Genomic DNA, 19,419 nt, shown 5'->3' on the forward strand with positions numbered 1-19,419 from the left:
CTGGCAACCGTATGACAGTGCTGCTGAACAGTGCTGACCATAATGGGTCCCCAATCTTAGCTAGGCCTGTGTGTGCTTACAATAGTCGTTTAGGAACAAGGTTAGCAGCTCTTTCCCCCTCCCCCTATTTTAAAATGATCAGGTCTCCATTTTCTCAAGTTAATATTACTGAGACATTCTTCATTCAAAGTTCTTACCACTGGAAGCAGAGTTCTTAAGCGCCATTGCCTGCTTCTTTTTTACTCCTTTCTGGATTCGTATTGTGGCCCACTGTTCAAGAGGGAAAAAGAGTGTGTGTTTAAGCGACAGTGTTTGATGTTGTGACATTTGCTCACCATTAAAGAACTTCAAGAAAGTAGAATGTATTTCCCTGGACAGCCATCTGCATTAAGTTTGTCTCTTCAGAAGGCACACACACACCACCTCTGATTTGGTTCCTGTTCTTAAGTGTCTTGATACAGATGAAAAATCCTGCCAGCAAGAGTCAGTGGGGGAAAAAAAGCCAGTAGTTCTAGACTCACTCTGCCAACTTTAATAGAACAGAATGAGAAGTTAAGGACACAATCACAAGATTTTTTTTTTTTTTTTTTTTTTTTTTAAAAGGCCTCATTACTGGTCTTCAGCATCCAAGTAGAGTGGAGACAAACCAGTTGTAAGCCATGTCCCAGGCTGCCAGTCTCCTTTTTTTCAGTAGAACCTCAGTTTAGAGTAGATGAGAAGGGAATTTTGAGGGAATATTTTTATCCCTCATGGCTACAAATAAGCTAGAAAGTGTTCTCAGTGCACACAAAATACTCAAATATCAGAGATCAAGAAAGAAAACCCATGGCTCTTCCCCCGCCCCCACTTAAAAAAAAAAAAAAAAGACGATGACTCAGGCTTTTTAAGCCAATTATGATTTCTGAGCACATAGAATCATAGAATAATAGGACTGGAAGGGACCTCGAGAGGTCATTGAGTCCAGCCCCCCGCCCGCAAGGCAGGACCAAGCTCCATCTACACCATCCCTGACATGTCTATCTAACCTGTTCTTAAATATCTCCAGAGAGGGAGATTCCACCACCTCCCTTGGCAATTTATTCCAATATTTGACCACCCTGACAGTTAGGAATTTTTTCCTAATGTCCAATCTAAACCTCCCCTGCTGCACTTTAGTGCTAAGTTATTGCTTAAAGGGTGAACATGGTATTAGTGACTAATCTCCTCTAGCCTAGGCCAATGGCTCACAAAGGAGGTCTAGCATGATGCCACTGAACAGCCTTTGGCACTTGTTTTGAACAGTAAAGAGAAGCAAACTTAGGTGCCACATTTGCAGTTTCACAGAGGGAGAAACCTACCAACAACCTCTCCCAGACATCCTGAGGCAAGAGAATACAAACTAGCAAAGCTAGTCAGACATTTTTTCCATTAAGTGTAATACTTTGCACTTTACTGAATTTCAGCTTGTTGATTCTAGACAAGTTATTTTATTGGTCAAGATCATTTTGAGTTCTAATATGTTCTGCGTGCTTGCAACCCTGCCCCCGATTTGTTGCCATCTTCAAATTTTATAGGCATGCTCTACACTCAGTCATTATTGAAAGTGTTGGCTAGTACCAATCTCAAGACAGACCATGTGGGTCCCTTCTACGATACGTACTTCCAGCTTGACAGCAGATAGCTGCTCCATGATCTTTCAACCTGCTGTGCATCTAGTTTATAGGAATTTAATCTGGACCACATTTTCCTAGGTGTTTAGGGGTGACAAAAGCTTTACTAAAAATCAGAATCTGTCATCTACAACTTACCCCCATCCACTAGGCTAGGCAAGTGCACTTGTCAAAGAAGGAGGTTAGGTAGGTTTGGCATGATTTGTTCTTGATAAATCCACAAGGACTATTCCTTATAATCTTATTAGCCTCATGGATCTTTTTAAAAAGTGACTGTTTAATCCTTTGTTTTGGTATCTCTTCAAGTACCAAAGTTAGGCTAACTCATCTAATCCCGTAAGTCCTCTCGATTACATGTTTAAAAAAAAAAAAAAAATACTACGTTTGCCCTTCTCCAATCCTCCGTGAACTCACCGGTCCTCCAAAGAGGATTCCTCCAAAGTGGTTCTGAGATTGCTTCAGTTAGTTCTGCAAGTATCCCAGTGTGAAGGACTGGCCAACTTGAATATATCTAACTTATTTAAATCTTCTTTAACCCATTCTCTCTCCATTCTGCAATGCGTTCCTTCCCCCCAGTTGTTAATATTAACTGATCTAGTCCCAATCAGCCTTTTTAAAGAAGTCTGAAAAAAAAAAAAAAAAAAAAAAAAAAAAACACACCACACACACAGAGAACATCTCAGCCTTCTTGATGTCATCAGTTATTAGCTCTTTTTCCTAGTAAGTAGAGGGCTTGCACTTTCTTCATGGCGTAATGGAGCTACATATCAACTACAAGCACAAATCTTCTACTAAAGACAGAAGTACAGGTTGTACCTCCCTTAACCGCGACTCTGGTCTAGCAACATCTGATGTTCCTGGACCATGGAGTCCCAGTAGAAGGAGGTCGGGCCACAGGGCAGGAGTGGGGGAGGGAGGGCACGACTCGGCCAGGAGTCCCGTGTTAAGGGAGGAGGTGCAGCAAGGAGCTCTGGCCCCCTGTTGCCAAGCGATAGAGGGGGGGCCGGCAACAGCCACAGGCCCCGGCAGCCGCAGAGCCCCAAGCTGGGAGCCATGGCTGGGCAGGCAGCAGTGGGGCTTGGCTGGAGTCCTAGCCAGGGGCAGCAAGGGCCATGTTGGGAGGAGCCTCCCCTCGTTCAGCCAATCCCCTTGTCTGGGTCCAGTCAGGTCCCGAGGGTGCCAGACGAGGGAGGTCCAACCTGTACAATTTACCTGGTTCTTTGGGACTGAGTAACCTTCGTATTGGTGTTATTTTTTGTTGTGACCGTTGATGACAAATGCAAACTTGTCAAGATAGACACAGTCTCGTGGATACTCTGTTTATATCACAGGGCTTGAGGAGTTTACAATTCATATTTGGTTGGTGAAACGTACATAGAGAAAAGTCTCAACCAACTGGGTGTTTGTGCCCCTCTTCTTAACAGTTTGCCCTGAGGTTGGTACTCGCGGTCTTGAACGACTCTGGACAGCTTAACACTCCTGCTGCGGTTGTCTATCCTAGACCCCACCATGTTGTCACCCATTTCCCCTTCCCCATTTATGTTCATCTTGAGACTGTCGGCTGGTCTGCCTCTCACCTCCAGGTGGCCGACAGAATTGCCAGGCTCTTGGTGTGGGGCGTATTGGATGCATACTCCTGGACAGGGAGGGACCTCGGGCAGGCGGTGTGGGGCTGGAGCACTAGCCTTCAGCACTGCCAAGATCATGTTGCACTCCTCTGCCCCTTCCCCTGTCCCCTCCTCCCACCAGCCAACCCTTGCTACCTGGGGCTCCAGCAGTGAGTTAACGAGCCCAGGGCTCTGGCTACCACTGCTGCCAATGTACCAGCAGCAGCAAGAGCCCCAGGCCATTTTAAATTGTCAGCCCTGGGGCAGTTGCCTCCCGGCTCTTGTCAGTGGGCCTGCTTATCTTCTTCCCGACCTCAGAACAAGTATCTATATTCTTGATGCAAAAATGCAGGACCTCCTCTCTGTTATTCCTGTCTGTCCTTCTACTCCTGTCATGCAATTTATCCCACCAAGTCTGTGATGCTACATTTGTCATCATTTCGTTCGTGCATTCAGACTCCCTGCTTATAACCCATTTTCCTTGCACGTGTGGAGAAGACATCTAATATGTTGAGCAGATTTCCCCAGTTCTCTCTTGTTGCTCCTATAACCTTATTGGAGTTTACCGTTTCCTCCCCCAACTTCTAGCCTTCTGTTAAGATCACTTTTTTATATCTACTTATGGGTCTTTGTCACCACCTGCTCCCTTTGAACTTAGGGTGAAACAATCCTCACTAGGCTGGCAAGTCTGTGTCTGAAGATGCTCTTCCCTTTCTTGGTCTGAGGGACTAGTACATTTCAATTGTCTATTATACTGGTGTTTGTGTTATGCTATGTAGCACTCAAAGCACTCGATTCTCAGTGGGATATAGTGCTTGTTTCCATCTTGGATCACCAAGACCAGAGACACGTAATAACACAAATTCTGTTATCTTGCTTCTTCAGCCTTCATTTCCAATACAAAGACCTGCTAGTTCAAGAACCAATGTTGTGTATGTACACGGATTAAACCTTTGATTGATCTTACATTGAGTGTTTGTTGCTAACCCTGAAAGCTTAACAAAACATGTAGATGGTATCATGAGCTTTTGTGGGCACAACCCACTTCTTCAGATGAATGGAGTTATTAAAGATCCAGTTTTAAAATAAAAGTGGATCTCAAAGTCATTGTACGATTTCAGGCCCTCAGCCAATTCCAGAAGCCGTATACATAGGGAAGCCTTGGAACTTAACTTCACTTACAGGTTTGATTCCCATCGCAAAAGGTCTGAATAAAGACATTGGCTGGGTGGCCTTCTACACTCCACATCCTAATGACATAAAAAAAAAAAAAATAAATAAAATAAAAACAATGGGAACTAAGAACAATTTGCAGCTTCTCTACCAACTTCATATAGCATGGAGGCTCTAATTGACTATTTCTCTTCTCCCCCGCACTCCACCTCTATTTTGAAACTTGTCCTTTAATAAGTCCATTCATCTGAAGAAGTGGGCTGTGCCCACGCAAGCTCATGATACCATCTACATGTTTGTTAGTCTTTAAGGTGCTGCTAGACTATTGTTTACATTTTTCCAGTTACAGACTAACTCTGCTACCCCTCTGAAGCTCCTGAAAGCTTAGGAAGGTACTGGCTGAGGTAGAGGGAGGAAGCAAGAATTCAGGACAACTCAAATCGCCAAGCAAGTATATTTTGCTGTCACATTGATATGCTCCCCTCTCTCAAGTTTTAAACTTCACTTCAAGTAGACAGCATTCGTACCTGTGCCTGGGTTCCCTCTCCCAGGAAACAACCGAAAGGTATCAAAGATGCTCATGCCATCACATGCAGCTTCCCTTCCTTCACCCCTTCCATCCTCTGCCAAGACTTTGACAAAACTTTTTGGACAAGAAAGGTCTATTATATCAGCACAGTGCAAAGCACTATGGCAGGCTGATCTGCTTTCCGACGTCAGCTATAACCTTTTTCAAATAAATGGCAAACTATGAATTACAATAATTTGCATCACAATGTAAAGTTCTATCTTTCATTACTGGTCTAGGCTAGACATTTTGAGAAGTATAATTTTTTCTAGCTAGTTGCCTTAGACTCAAGTATTGATCAGACACAAGTATGAATCTCTACCTGTTTTGCATGGAGAAAAGATGGGAATCTATAGAGACACCAATTTAGAGTTTAGAAGGAGCAGCTAGTGTCTCACTTGGAAACATTCCTGGTAAGGTTTAATATTATTGCTGGACTATTTTAAAGGCAGCAGCAAATACTTCTGCTGTGTTCAGACCTGAGTAACCATCCTGAAAAAAAAAACACAGGATATTGAGACATGCATCTGTAGTGTTCACAAAGTGGCAACACCACTCTGTACAACAATGCTTTGCAGAAGAGGCAGTGGATCTTTCAGGCAAATAAAAACAGAAGCGTAGTGTGACGCAAACAAGTTAACAGCTACATTGAGCAGGGCAGACAAGTACATCTCCTAAGGATACATTTCATTCCATAAAAATTGCTCTAAAATAGTCTGATCTGGGAGGTTCATAGTCACTTCCTACACAAGATCTGCTATACCCCTCCAGAGTCTGGATTAAGTCAGATTGAAATTAGGGATGTAAAATCCCATCTGATTGGTGAAATAGATAAACATAGCGCTAACACTACATTTAACCAATTGAAGGGATGGTGGGCAGGGGGAGCGGCTCCAATAGGGCTGGAGCTGTCCCCCTACCTGCTTAGTTCAGGCTAGAGCAGTCCCCACTGCAGACAGACACTGCCACTGTGGCTCCTGCCCCCTCCCCACATGGGGGCTGTCCCTGCCAGTCCCATCCCCATCCCCCTCCCCTGCATGGGGCTGCTCCCAGGTAATGATTAACCATTACCCAATAAGCATCTATTAAGGGTGATGCTTACCAGGTAGCCATTTAACTGGTTACCCGTTAACACCCCTAATTGAAATGTGTTTAGGGCACACAGAAGGAAGTGAATTGCATCATTTTCTTGAATTCATGCTTTGGTAGGAAGAGTATTTACTATGCGGGAGAAAGTGCTTCCACTTGTATCACCTAGTCAAACATGGCACCAGACCAGAACCACCGTTAAAACACTCATTACAGTTTTTCAGTGTAGACTGGACCAAGCCATTTACAGCACAACAACAACTGAGTACAGGTTCTTTACAACAAAAAGCTACTATGTGGTAGCTTGGCCTGAGGCTCTGAGACGACGTCTACACTGCGCATTGTTGAATAAGAGGATATGCAAATGAGGCACAGCAATGAATATCGCTGCGCCTCATTTGCATACCTAATGAGCTGCCATTTTGCAGAAGGGGCTTTTGCCTGAAAATAAGCAGCAGAACGGCTCCTGCGCAAAAGGGGCAGCTCCTTCTTGCGCAAAAGCCCCTTCCACAAAAATGGCGGCTCATTAGGTATGCAAATTTGCACATCTTCTTGCGCAACAATGCGCAGTGTAGACATCGCCAAAGGGACATATTCCATCCGGTCACTCGTTTCCAAGAAACGATGCCCAATTACTCAGAAGATATGCAAAGATATTTATTGACAAGTAATAAGGCAAGATTTTGGCAAGTTTGATATGATTCTCTGGTGTCCCTCTCCCCCTTTTTGTGCTTGTTTCAAGAAGCTAACGACAAAAAGCATCTAAGTACGTTTCTGGAATCAGATCTGCTCTCTGAGCTATCCACACAAGTACTGACACTCTTAGGGATATAAAAACCTATGTAATCAGTTAACTGGTTAAATGTTATTTCTGTTTAGACATTATATAGCCAGGCTAGAGCACCCTCTTCCCAAAGCACAGCAGTTTGCTCTGCTCAGACCGATCGGCCGCACCACACCATAGGCCCAGACAACTGGAGCCGTCCCTTGTTTGTATTGGGCCAAACAGTTCACATTCCTACCTCCAATAAAGCAGCACTTCCCAGCCCCTGAAATGAGTATGAGCCTCATTTTTGTAGCTCATATTTTTTAAATCAGTTGTGAAACCTAAAAAAGGAAGTGTGACAGATTTAGCCATTTCCTGCACTAGCCTGGATATACTTTACTGAATCAAGTTAAACCAATGTAGGATTTCTATACATTAAAAAAAAAAATTGAAGCATTTACATACAATCCCACAGTGATGCAGACTATCTCTAAGGGGGAGGCTTGAGAAATGTAATCCCTGGCAAATGCTGCACTTTATTTCAAATAATTTCAACTTTTAAAACAAATATGTCCATAGGTCCCCATAACCCAGTATCCTGTCCCTTATAGATACGGAAACTAGGGATCCTGCCATGCCCCCCTGCCTTAAAGTAGTGTAGTCCCCTTACTAAAGGTGCCTCTGTTTATTTTCTGGGAAGATCCTGTGTGCTGCAATCTAGCCCCAGTAACTACAATTCCCATGAGCCCTTGAAGAAACCAGAAGGAAGTTTTTGTGTTTGGGGTCTGAGTCTCTCCATGTGTGGAAAGAGGTTCAGCAGTCTGGGGACTTTTCCATTGTTTTGGGAACGAAAATGAGCCAGGCTGCTGTAGAGGAGTTTTATCCAGTCCAGGAGCTGTTAGGTTGCAGCTACAGACTGGGACTGAGAGCCTTTGGAACTGGGATCTAGCAGGCTGCTTCTGATTGCCCTAGGAAGGAGAGACTTTGTCTGGGCCTGTGGCTCAGGACCACTACAATCAGCACACAGGAGGAGACTGAGTAATTGGGCATCTTTGGGAAAGTGCTGCCTGGGACAGACCTCAGAGATACAGACTAACTCTGGGTCCAAAGAGGCAGAGAGGCCAGCCCAGTGAACCAGAGCTGCTGCATTGCTTGGACCCACATACACACTCCCTACAGAGAATCTCCACTACAGCTGCAGCTCTTCGAGTGCACCCACGCAAGCGTCTGGGACTCTGGGTCCAGAGGAGTGCACATTCTGGGGTGGGAACCTAGAGGTTCCCAAGGCACACCATTAAGTGTGTACAGGTGGAGGCACCGTCATTGTATATTCTTTATGAGCAAGGGACTGCAGCAAGGGGGTGGATAGGTTTTCCCCACTAAACAACATCACCACTGTGGCACTCAGAATCTCCTTTTATGTTGAAACCATCAGATGCCCAGGCACACCTGTGAGTGTGACCTGCTCCTGAGTAACCCGGGGAGGAAAAAGGGGGTTACAGTAGTAACAACCCAAACACGTGGTTTCTGCCTTCAGTTCTCCCAGTATAAAATTATTTCAGCACCCTCACTGTCTTCCAACAGTAGTTGGTGCTGAATACTACAGAGGGTGTGAACAGGGCAATTTTTTACCCCCAGACATCTAGTCCCAGTTTCTGGAAGTCAGAGGCTTAGGACACCAGGAAGATGAGTTTGTATCCTTGATAATTTTGGCTTCATAGGCATTGATGGGAGAGCTCCTCCATGAACTTCTCTAATTCTGTTTTGTACTCAATGATATTTTTGGCCTTCACAAGATCCCATGGCAATGAGTTCCACAGGTTGACTGTGCTTAGTGTGAAAGTCTACTTCCTTATTTTTGTTTTAAATATCCTGCCTATTAATTTCATTGGACGTCCAGGGCTCTTGTGGTTTGGGAAGGGATAAATAACTCCCTCTTGTTCACCTTCTCCATACCATTCATGATTTCTATAGACCTCTCACACCCACCTCCCTTAGTTGTCTCTTTCCCAAGCTTACAGTCCAAGTCTTTTTAATTGTTCCTTATATGGAAGTTTTCCCATATCGCTAATATTTATGTTGTCCTTTTCTATATTTTTTTCTGATGCTAATATAGTTTTTGAGGTGGGGTAAACCAGAATTGCACACAGTATTCAATGTAAGGGTGTACCACAGATATAGATATTTTCCCCAATATGTAATAGTTGGCATTTATCAAGTTTGAATTTTATGTGCCATTTTACTGACCAGTCATGCAGTTTTATGAGATTCCTTCATCACTAGGGTTACTAGGTGTCCAGTATTGACCCAGACAGTCCGGTATTTTCGCCTCCTGTCTAGTAAAAAAAATTCAGAAAATACCAGACACCTAAAATGGCAGGTATTTTCTGATTTTTTTCCCCTGCCAGGAGGTGAAAATACCCGACACCTGGAAACCCTATGACACACTCAACAACCGGACCCAGACCCTGGACCCCCCGCCGGGTCCCCCCAGACATCCTGCCAGACTCCCCCCCTCCCTCCCCCCCGCTTACCTGGTTCCACAGGGAAACTGTCTGTGGCTAGAGGAGAAAAACAAGATAGCCCACTGGCCAAAAACCTTTTCTTTTCTTTCTTTTTTTTTTTTGGTGCTTAATAAATGCTGTTGGGGTCTTTTGTTTTTTGGTTTTTTTGCTCAACAACTTTGGTCTCCCCCTCCTCTAACAGATTTTTTGCCCCAGTGTTTTTTTTTTTTGGGGGGGGGGGGGCTTGGATATTTTTGGTTAAACTATCTGGTAACCCCATTTGTAACTCCCTGCAGGGTTTTTATTTTATTTTGACTTAATGGCTCAGAGTAATTTTGTATCAAGTGCAAACTGCCACCTGAGTGCTGAGCACACTGGTCCCAGCCTAAAGAGCCTTTGACCATCCATCTATTCCTGCCTTTCCATTGCTAAGCAGCTATATACTTTGAGCTGTGCCTAAAGCTTTAGCCAAACCAGAGCAGTCTGTTTCAGAAAGCTATTCTTCCTTTAGTGCATATCAGACTATCTTTCATGCTAAACAAAGTCACAGATACCTAAAATAGGACCTTCTCTGATGAAGGTCACAAGACAAAGTCAGTCCTAGTTGAGAAAGGCATTATCAAGTCTTTCGTAAACAAAGTTTCCTTCATGACCTTTGTAATAAATGCCTTAGACACTCCTGTTTTACATTTCTTAGAGTGAACCAATTTCACTTCTGCATCCTTATGAATTAGCACAATACTGAACACGAGTTCTCATAATTGCTGGGAAGCATCTCTAAAAACCTGACTTCAGAACTCAAAAGAGAAACCCCTTTCCCTCCTAGTTTAGCACTGATCCTTGCTCAAAAAATAAATAAAATAATTCTAGTTTGAGCTCAATTTGATTTTGGCTTTCCTTATGCATTGAGAGATGCTGCAAAGCTAGACCACAAATTAGAAACATAGTAGGGGCTTTCCACACAGTGCTATTTAAACATCTATTAGAACAAACATAAGAAAATTGGGTCTTGTTGCATTGTTAAAATGGAGCAAAGAAAAATCTGCAGTTAAGGGACAACTACAGCAATTAGAAGCAAAGATCAGTCAGGTTATCAGAAGTACAGCATTAGAAACATCGGGCCTTGTTTCAGCTATTTGTTCAGAGGTGCCATCTTAGATGGATGCAAGCAGGTTTTATTTGGATCAGAAGTTTGGATGCTCGTTTTGTAAGCTTTTTGGGGGAGGGAGGAGGAAGTAGGAGAGGAAGACTTCAGTACCAATAGAAATGGCACTTAATCTGAAAGTGAAGCAATTTTTCAATAGTCTTGTGGAGGGGCAGAAAAGCCACCATTAGCCCATGTCCTTTTACTTGTACCTGAAGCACAGGCACTTTAGGAATTAAAACAACTATGTTAGAAACCCTCATACGTGGGAGTTGTAGGAGAACTTAAAGAGTATTTTCTACATTTAAGAAGTTTAAAGGTTTTGAAATTTCAAAGAAAATCCAAATAAAAGATACTTCAAACAAATTGTTTAACAAATAACCCTACGTAGCTCTAGAGAGCTAGGCATGTCAAAAACCAAAATGTTAAAGGGTATTTGCTGATACTGTCCAGTAGAGCTGCCTGAATAATGGATTTTTGGTTTGCTGGAAATGCTCATACGCTTCTGGTCAAATGATACATTTTTGGTTTTGGCAAAATGGAACTTTTAGATTTTTACTCTTTAAACATTTTCAACACTAAATGAAATTTTAAACTAATAAATGGTTTTAAACAAACATTCAAAGTGTGGCATTTTGAAAATAAAAAACCAAAATGGAATATTTTGCTGAGCAGGAATTGTTTCTACTGAAGTCACTTGGCAAAACTGACAGGCACGCACAAAATGTTTTAGTACTGAAGAAACAGCAGTTGTTTTATTTTTTAAAACGGATATTTTAGCCAACAAATTCACACAGTGGTATTATTCACTAAAACTATAATTAGGAAAGCAAGTAACATTCACCAGTTTCATTAGCCATATGACAATTGACATGTTAAAACCAAAAACAGTCCTGTGGAACCCTAAAGATTAATAGATTTATTTGGGCAGAAGCTTTCATGGATAAAAGCCACTTTGTCAGATGCATGGAGTGGAAATCAGAGGTAGGGACGTATATACCAGCATATCAAAAGAAGAGTTGCTTATTAAGTGTAGGACCAGTAGGGTGGATGTGGTTCACTCCCAGTAGTTGATGGGGAGTGTGAATACCAAGAGGGAAAACTGCCTCTGTAGTGAGAAAAACCATTCTAAGTCCTTATTCAGTCCCAATTTGAGCATATTAAACTTGCAAATGAATTGCAGCTTTGCTGTTTCTCTTTGTAGTCTGGTTTGGGAGTGTGTGTAGAAGGATGGCTACTTTTAAATCCATTACTGAGTGTTCAGGGAGGTTAAAGTGTTCTCCCACTGGTTTCTGTATGTTATCTTTCATGATATTTGGGGTGGAGCAGGGATGAGCTTTGGGGAATGGGGTGGAGCCTGCAGCACCGGGGCGGGTGGGGGGGAGGAAAAGAAGCATGAAGAAAGGGGGGAGGTGCCACAGGCCCCATGCCTCCTAAGGACGGCTCTGTGTATCATTCTTGTATAATGAAGTTAAAAATTAAGTGTAAATCTATTTTTAATCCTAAACGTGCTAATGAGGGCCAGTAGTGGTACTTTAGGAACTTAATGCCTAAATCAAGTCAATGACCTGTGAATAGTTTTGTTTTTCTTGTAAATCCAAACTGAGTTTGATCTTACAAAGACATGTGGACAGGCCACAAGATGTTGAACCCCCATTTTGGATCTGATACTTTTCCACTCAAGGTGAGACAAGTTTGAACTGAGCACAATGAATTCCCAACTTGTCAAAAATGAGATGGGGAGGGGCAAATAATAAGGGGAGTTGTCAGACATCAGGAGACACCCCCCCCCCCCTTTTTCCTGCCATGTTGCCTGCTAGAAACATCTAAGACTGATCAGGGGGAAGAATTGCGCTCGAGATAGGAGACTGCTTAGCTTGTGAAAAATGTTTAGAACTACTGTTTATTTAAGAATTTGCATAATAAGTTTTATTTCATTAGGATTAGCTGGCTTTTTTTATTTTGCATTAGTAACTTACTTTGATCTGGCTGTTTTCACATGCAGTTACTTAAATCCTACCTTTTATACTCAAAAATACTTTTGTTTATTATCAAGCCCAGTGCAAATAATTGCTACCTTGGAGGGAGCAACCACTGTGCATCTCTCTTTCATTGCTAAAGTGGTCAGGCATCTCTAGGAGCTTTCTCTGAGTAAAACTTTTACACAGGAAAAGATGATTTATCTGGGGGTTTGGGTTCCTGGGTACTATCAACAGGCCTTATAGCCAAGGCCTCCTAGAGCTGAGCTGAGCTGGTTCAGGGTCTACATTGCTCTGCAGGAAGGTGGTAACCCCCAAATCTGTGCCTGGGCTAGAAGAAATTTGAGCCTCCCACCTACTAAGCTCAGGGGAGGAGCCCCAGAGGGTAGGATGGCAGACATCAGTGGCTTCATTAGTGGGACAACCCCGAAGGAATTTCTGTGATCCAACCCATCACAAGTTGTTCTAATGATTATTACACTCAGGCTATGTCTACACTGGCAGCTTCTTGTGCAAGAACTCTTTTGTGGAAGAGTTCTTGTGCACAAACTCTTCCACAAGAGAGAGTGTCTACACTGCCATGTGCTTTTGCACAAGAGATGTGCTTTTGCGGAAGAGCATCCCTGGCAGTGTAGACGCTCTCTTCCGCAAGAAAGCTCTGACGGCTACTTTAACCATAGGGGCTTCTTGCGCAAGAAATTCATGTTGCTTGTCTACGCTGACCTCTTCTGGAAGAACTCTTGCACAACAGGGCTTATTCCTTGTGGGGAGAGGAATAACTCTGCTGGAAGAAGCCCTGTTTTACAATGCTATACTGTAAATTTACTTCTGGAAGAATGCTCGTGCAGTGTAGACAGCCAGCAAGTTTTTGCAGAAGAACGGCTGTTCTTCCACAAGAAGCTGCCAGTGTAGACGTAGCCTCACTGTTAAAGGTTTGAGGTTATTGCTAGTCAAAGTTCCTCTAACTTCAGCTTCTAGCCACTGGATAACATTATACCTTCATCTGCTAGACAAGTAAACACCATTCTAAGCTGTCCATAGTCACGTCACTCCAGACAGTCTCTTCTCCTATATATTTGAAAGAGTTTGTCCGTCTGTATAAGAACTCCTAATTGGTAAGAGCCAGGACCACCAAATTGGATATACAGCATCCTCTTATCCTAGCAAGGTCAGGGGTTTGGTTGTGCCAGAAAATGGGATGTGACTGGAATGGGCTTGCTTCTCATACAGAAAAGAGACAATCACACAACAAATGAAAGGGGCTGACTAGTGGTGCATCCCTCTACCATATTCAGGACCACTCCAGCCCTGAGCCTTGCACCCCCAGGTGCACTTTAGGAAGGGTGGTGGGGAGCTGAAGCTTCCCCCATATTACAAAAACATTGCTGGCTGTTCCCCTTCACCAGGAAGCGAGGGGAAGTGCACAATTTGCTGCATTCCTCACTCTGGCTGAGGAGTGCAGGGGGCAGAAGAACCGGGACCTGCCCCAGCCAGGGGACATGCACCCCTCCCCCGGCTGTGCCTGCTGGAGCTGCAGTGGCCATGGAGAGACACGACTCACCTGGCCCCAAGCTGCTGAGAGGGCAGGGATAGTCCTTCTCTCCTCAGGCCAGCCTGCACACTGAGCCCCTCGTCCCCAACCCTACCTAAGAGCAATGGTTGAAAGCATGTACATTTTCATTTTATTTTATTTTTAAATTGAGTTAAGGACCCAAGCAATGCCGGGCAAATCTTCTAATGGATACATAAATAGCTTGAGCTGATTAGTCTCTCACGCCAGGTCAGGCTTTCCAAATGCTAGATCATTTTTACAGCTCTTTTTCTGAATCCATCTAAGTTGTCAACAGCCTTTTTAGGACGACACCAGAACTGGACACAGTACTGCAGTAATGAATTCACTAGTTCCATATACAGAGTAACGCCTCCCTTGTTTTATTCAGTGGTCTCCTGTTTACACATATGAGGACAGCCCTTGAGAGTCAGTCCTGGCACCACATCACCAGCCCATGTTCAGCTGGTTCTCCCTCATGCCCTCCTCTTAGCACACAATGACTTTTGCATCACTGCTTTCCAAGCAACCGTCCCTCATCCTAGCAGCAGGAAACACATTCTTTGCTCCTAGAAAGTATCACCTTCCAGCTTAAGAGATGTGCAGTACTCAAGTCAGGCCAGTTTACCAAGATGGCCTCATTCTTCTCTACAACTGGTGAAGTGGCAAGTGACAGATACCTCTGAGTCACCTCAATAACTAGTGCTGGGTTGTGGGACCCCCACTAGAAATAACTCATCATGTATTTAAAGTTATTCTGAGATCTAGCTGCCAGTATTAAAAAACCCATTTAATAGGTGCTACTTTTTGGCACAGCACAAAATTCAGAATGTTGTGTGGTCCCACGCCAGCTTCCGTAAGGCATCAGAATACATTATCTCAGCAAAACTGGTAACCTCACAGAACAGCGCCAAGTGTAACTAGATCCATTTTCTATAAAACCCTTGTTGAGTGGCATGAAGCGAGGCAGCATGAGTTACTGGATTGATTCCCAAGATGTCCTTCCACAATTTTGCCTTGGACTAGTGTTGAGCTTCACAGCTTCTGATTACCCAGGTCACCCTAGTTACATTTTCAAGAGGCTGGTACAACATTAGCTCCTCCTTCCCCTTTGCTCTTCTAGAACTTCACACACATTCCACCTTCAGCCCACCCCTAGCCAGCACTCTCCTGGAGAGGTCGATTTCCATAGAGGAGGAAAATGGCAGGGGAAAAGAAGGAGTTCAGCCCTCACAAATACCCCATTTAGAAGACAGGAAGCTGAACTGCTGTGCAAATTCATCACTTCAAGAAGCTGTGTGTGTGACCATCCGTGCCAATACTGTGAGGATTTAGGTGCCAAGTGACTGAAATACAGCACAACAGGAGGCAGGGTGGTGATTTACATCACAAGGAGTCTGATCCAGGACATCCTACTGAAGTGCCAGGGACACGTCAAGGCAATATAAAGTAAGCTCCTATCCCAACAGAGATTCTTGCTTCATCTGGGAAAAGTGAGGCAAGAAGAGCATTTTTTAAAGTTTAGCCTTAAGAAAGTGCCCCATAGAACATCAGAACTAGATTTTTCTCTCAGTAGCTGCTTGGGTATCTATCATAGTGCAGGACTGGTTGGACAACCTACTTGGGAGGTGGCAAACACATGCACCCATTCTTTCATCAAACTAATTTAAAAGTAAGTTAACCTTCCCCTGTTGGATAGCATAGAAATTTAGGAAATATAAGAATTCAATAGACAGCAAGACTGAGATTCAGAGCTGATCACCTAATTATAACTCATAAGTAGCTTGGCACAGAAGACTGTTGTCAGAGGTTAAAAAGAAGAGGAAGGCAGAATACTGCAAGCAAGGTACATGATGTTCTTACCCTTCCCCATCCAGGGACTGGATATCAGCCTACAACAGGGCTACTCAACTTTGAAAGCTACAGGGGGCCACAACGATACTCACAACACATGCTATGGGCCACAAATTAAGTGTGATTGCATATACATGCAAATAGCTTCTTTCACACTGACAGGCATGAATACAAATATTAAGGCAAGACTACACAACATGCAGGCCACATTTAAATCAGTTCTTCTGATATTAATAAAATGCAATATTTACCCAATTTCCACCCATATGACAGCACTTTTAATGAGCAATGGAATTCCAGGAATTAATTAATGAGTAGTTCCAGGAATTTAACTATTAAAATGTATATCAACAGAAGACCATTATATGGACTACTTTTTTGTTTTGGCTTCACAACGGTCCAGGCATTTAACCAGTGTTGTCTTCAAGTTGCCATTGTCAAGTCCAAGTCGAGTCTCAAGTCTTAATTTAAAAAATGTCAAGTCGCTTTTGTACAAGTCATCAATATCGGCATTTTAGGACAATTTTTTCACCAAGTTGATTTAACAAAATTAGCAAGTCTCAAGTCGAGTCTCAAGTCACAAACAATGAACCCGAGTTGAGGCTCAAGTGGAGTCACCTAGGCGACTTAAGTCAGACTCAAGTTTAAGTCATGAGACTCGAGTCAACAACTCTGAATTTAACTACTAAAAGTTATCAACCCAAACCACACCGTAAATCCAAACTGCACTGCAGGCTGCAAACAAACAGGCCGCGGGCCGCATGCAGCCCATGAGCAGTGCGTTGAGTAGCCCTGGCCTAGAATGTTGATGCCTGACAAGGGTTCCAAGGGGTGAGTACATGCGATTTTAGAATAGTCACTGGCTGTTGGAGCTTTTACAGTCACCGTTGACTATTATGCTATTGCAAGTGTGGATGAACACACAGCAGAACATTTTAGCAAGGAAACTGATTTTGTTGGTTCAAACTGGCATGAAGTGACTCTGAATTTCTGGAGTTTCACAATAGTTTCTTTTTAAGCAGGAGCTGACCTCCTTCACTGACTATGCAGGCCGTTCTTGCTATAAGTCCAAGGTATATTCCAAAAAACTTGGACTGATAGTAAAACAACTTAAAGGGGGTGAATTTTTTCCCCACGGCTGACTTCTATTTGTACTGATTGGGTTTTGGGGTGGGGGGTTGCATGACTCAAGAGCAGGAAATAGGACCTAAAATGCATCCATTCCTATAAGCAATGACTTGTAGTGTGGAACGGATGTATACTGGGGTGACTTATAGTGGGGATGCCCTGTACTTCACCTGGATATCTCCTGTATGCATAGCGGGCCTGTCAGGTCCTTTATTGGAGCAGTGGCAAGGGAGACATTTCATGAGACCCCAGGCGCAACATTAGCTCGGATTTACGATTGTAAAACACAAAGCATTCCCAGGAACTAGTGTTCTAGTCTTGACTAGCCAGCCTTTGGCAGAGGGACACGTTTTGCAGAGGGAGAACACACCCTCCTGAGTTAGAGAAACCGATTCACACCGATTCACACGGTTTCACACGGTTAGAGAAACCGATTCACACGGAATAAGTGTTTATGCCAAAGTCACAGCAGATTTACTGCCACAAACCAGAAGTTTTTACTGGAAACATATTAAGGACGCTGAAATACGCAGCGCCCCAGCCTCTCGCCCCCTTTTATTAAGTAAACACTTTTAAGGGCCACCAACTCACCTCCAGGGTCTTCACTAAAATTCTCATGTAGAACTCAGAAATGCCCAGCGACAGGCCGAACACGGAAGGCAGCACTATCAGTGTAAACGCCAGAGTGAACCAGACGGACATGACTTGGGCTGCAATCATGAGAAGGCCCTCCATGGTGGCTGGAAGCTCCGCTCCAGATGCGAGTCTCTCCCGCGGCTTCCTGGATCCCCTCTGGCAGCTGAGGGGCAAGAGGAAAAACATGGTCAGAGCCCGAGAGCGGCCCTTGCCTCCGCCACCCTCCTGCTCCACCTCGTTAACTAATTCTGCTCCGGAGCCAGCCAGCAGCTGCAGGGCCGCCGTGCAGGGAAGGAACAAAAGCGGGTCACGACTGCAGCACGTGGGGGAAATCCAGCGGGTCTACCCAGATGAGAGGAGGTGGGGTCGGGGTCTGTGCCCCCCTCGGGTCCCATACGCTCGGAGCGGCTACCGGGGGGCACTGAAGAGGGAATCCAAATTGCCTGTGGCTCACGCCCTCTCCCAGGTGTAACTGACTAGGCTTGAGTGCAGAGCTAAGGTGGGTGAGGTCACAGCAGTTTCAATCGCATCCTGCAGCACAACAATGCTCGGGCACACACGTATGCACCTCTGGGGTGGGGACCCAGCGAAGAGACCCTGGTGGATTGTCCCCAGAAAGTTTCCTGTCCTTTTTCCAGGGGGAGGTGTTTTTTACCTTCAGTAGCAGAAAAAGGGGGAGAGTAAGAGGACACTTCAAAAAATCGCGTTAAATCTATCAAGCCCGTTTGGAAGAAATCCCCAGCACTTTCAAAGTCCTCAACCTACTTCCAACCTAGTAACTTTAATGAGATTCCCCTCTCTTCGCTGGTTTTTCCTCCGTCTCCCCCAGGTCCACATAAGGCCTCGAGATACGCGTTTTTCAAGATAATTCCCCTCATCTCATAGGATCATTCAGACAGCATATGGTTGCCTTGCAGCTAAATTAGCGCCTCTGAGATCCCTTCTCTAAACAGGTATGCGGGCCAGAAAAGTTTCAACAGCCACAGCATGCTAAGACTTCTGGAAAGGAAGCGAGCACAAACACAAGACCGGGTTTATAAAGAGAACATGAGTGATACATTCCTTGCTAAATGTCTAGAAGGGGCTTCTCCTTCTTGGAAAAAAATAACTGCCAACAATTCAGCCTTTAGCTCGAACAGCAACTTTAATTTTTAAAAAATGGCCTTAGGCTATTTTACCATTTTTTAAAAGATAAATGAAAACATACAGCACTAAGCAAAACACTTTAGCTATGCATTTAACTCCTAAGAAATCAACCTTTTAAGAAATCAGCTGTAAATAATTTGAATGGTCATTACCCTGAATTATAATACAATAACTACATAATTCTTACCTGTCTCAGGATTTTCTACACAAAGAGTATTAAGGAAAAATATACCAGGCGAGGGCTGGCTCATATATATCTTCTGCTGCAATCAACAGACAGGAAAAGTTATCAGCCTTTGTGTACCGTAATTCACTTAGCAGAGAGACAGTTTTACCATAAACTTTGTATTACTCCAACCCCAGCCTAGCCTGGGTTTTTTTGTTTGCTTGCTTGCTTGCTTGGACTTTCGTTTGGTTTTTGTTTAAAAAAAAAAGCATTCTGCCTTATAGGAAAGAGAAAATCAATCGGAGAGAGAACAGAGAAGGAATAGCTTAAGGATAATTACAGTTCTTGGGATAATAATACAAGTAATTATTAATCATACTAAATGAATGAATGAATCATCAACACTTTGAGTTTATAGGGATAGCTTTTTATCTGTACACATCAAACCACTCCATTATGGA

General features: G+C 43.8%; 1 protein-coding gene across 4 annotated transcripts in view; it reads right to left on the reverse strand.

Moving 5' to 3' along the window:
- The window catches only part of GPAT3 (glycerol-3-phosphate acyltransferase 3), a 40,169-nt gene extending 21,054 nt beyond the window's left edge, over positions 1 to 19,115 (reverse strand). Inside the window, exons 1-3 of one of the 4 annotated variants that reach the window (XM_006110882.5) lie at positions 18,980 to 19,115; positions 17,602 to 17,809; positions 198 to 270 (exon numbers count right to left, since the gene is read on the reverse strand). In XM_006110882.5, the coding sequence (XP_006110944.3) occupies positions 198 to 270; positions 17,602 to 17,745 (217 nt within the window). In that variant the 5' untranslated portion in view covers positions 17,746 to 17,809; positions 18,980 to 19,115. The other 3 variants (XM_006110884.5, XM_025181976.3, XM_014570769.4) reach the window with 3 other exon arrangements.
- Positions 19,116 to 19,419: the final 304 nt, after the last annotated feature.

Source organism: Pelodiscus sinensis, chromosome 4, assembly GCF_052426305.1.
Source record: "Pelodiscus sinensis isolate ZL-2025 chromosome 4, ASM5242630v1, whole genome shotgun sequence".
Taxonomy (NCBI): Eukaryota; Metazoa; Chordata; order Testudines; family Trionychidae; genus Pelodiscus; species Pelodiscus sinensis.